Source organism: Propithecus coquereli, unplaced genomic scaffold, assembly GCF_000956105.1.
Source record: "Propithecus coquereli isolate 6110/MARCELLA unplaced genomic scaffold, Pcoq_1.0 Scaffold32, whole genome shotgun sequence".
Classification (NCBI taxonomy): domain Eukaryota; kingdom Metazoa; phylum Chordata; class Mammalia; order Primates; family Indriidae; genus Propithecus; species Propithecus coquereli.
The window spans coordinates 4,220,839-4,221,613 of NW_012148841.1; the positions used below are offsets into that span (position 1 = coordinate 4,220,839).

At 36.0% G+C, this 775-nt stretch overlaps 1 protein-coding gene across 1 annotated transcript in view; it reads right to left on the reverse strand.

The window, feature by feature from the left end:
* FBXL13 (F-box and leucine-rich repeat protein 13) overlaps positions 1-160 on the reverse strand; it is a 198,399-nt gene extending 198,239 nt beyond the window's left edge. The window contains exon 1 of the mRNA XM_012650294.1: positions 93-160. Coding sequence (XP_012505748.1) covers positions 93-160 — 68 coding nt within the window. The remainder of the gene's footprint in view (positions 1-92) is intronic.
* Positions 161-775: the final 615 nt, after the last annotated feature.

A 775-nucleotide genomic window follows, 5' to 3' on the forward strand; every position in this document is an offset into this window, starting at 1 on the left:
TTTGTATGGAGAATTTCAAGAATAAAAACACAAAGAGAAAAAATTAGTATATAACAATCATACTCTAACAACAAAAAAAATCACATTCTTACCAAAAATGGGTCTTTACCAAACGTCCAGTATAAAATGTACATGCTTTTATCATCAGTTCTGGAGTCATCTGAAACAGATAAATAATTCAAATAACATTAGATAAATGGAACGTACAAGCTACCTTTGCAAGATACCCAAGAAAATGAGAGCAATGGATACCTCTGGGGACTGGAATTGGGCTGTTGGGGAACAGGAATAGACTGAAAGAACTATGTTCCATTTATATATTTTGGAATTTTATTGTGTATGCCTACTACCTACCTTTTAAAAGTTCAAAATCACAGCCAAAAATTTTCCCATTACATCTTACTTACTTTAAAGCATTTTAAGGTAAGTATTATGGCATTGTTATTATTAGCTATATTTAAAATAGTGTAGAGTTGCTGGTCTGCTGGTCACTATTAAAACTGAATGATTTTATTTCCTCAAGGGTATAAAATGAGTCTCTCTTTTCAACATACAGGAATTCCTCACTTACCAGGCAGTAATAGGAAAACCACATACATTACAAGTCTAAACTAGGCCGGTAGAGTGGCTCATGCCTGTAATCCTAGCACTCTGGGAGGCCCAGGCAGGATTGCTTGAGGTCAGAGTTCGAGACCAGCCTGAGTAAGAGTGAGACCCTGTCTCTACTAAAAATAGAAAAAATTAGCCAGGCATGGGCATGCCTGTAGCCCTAGTT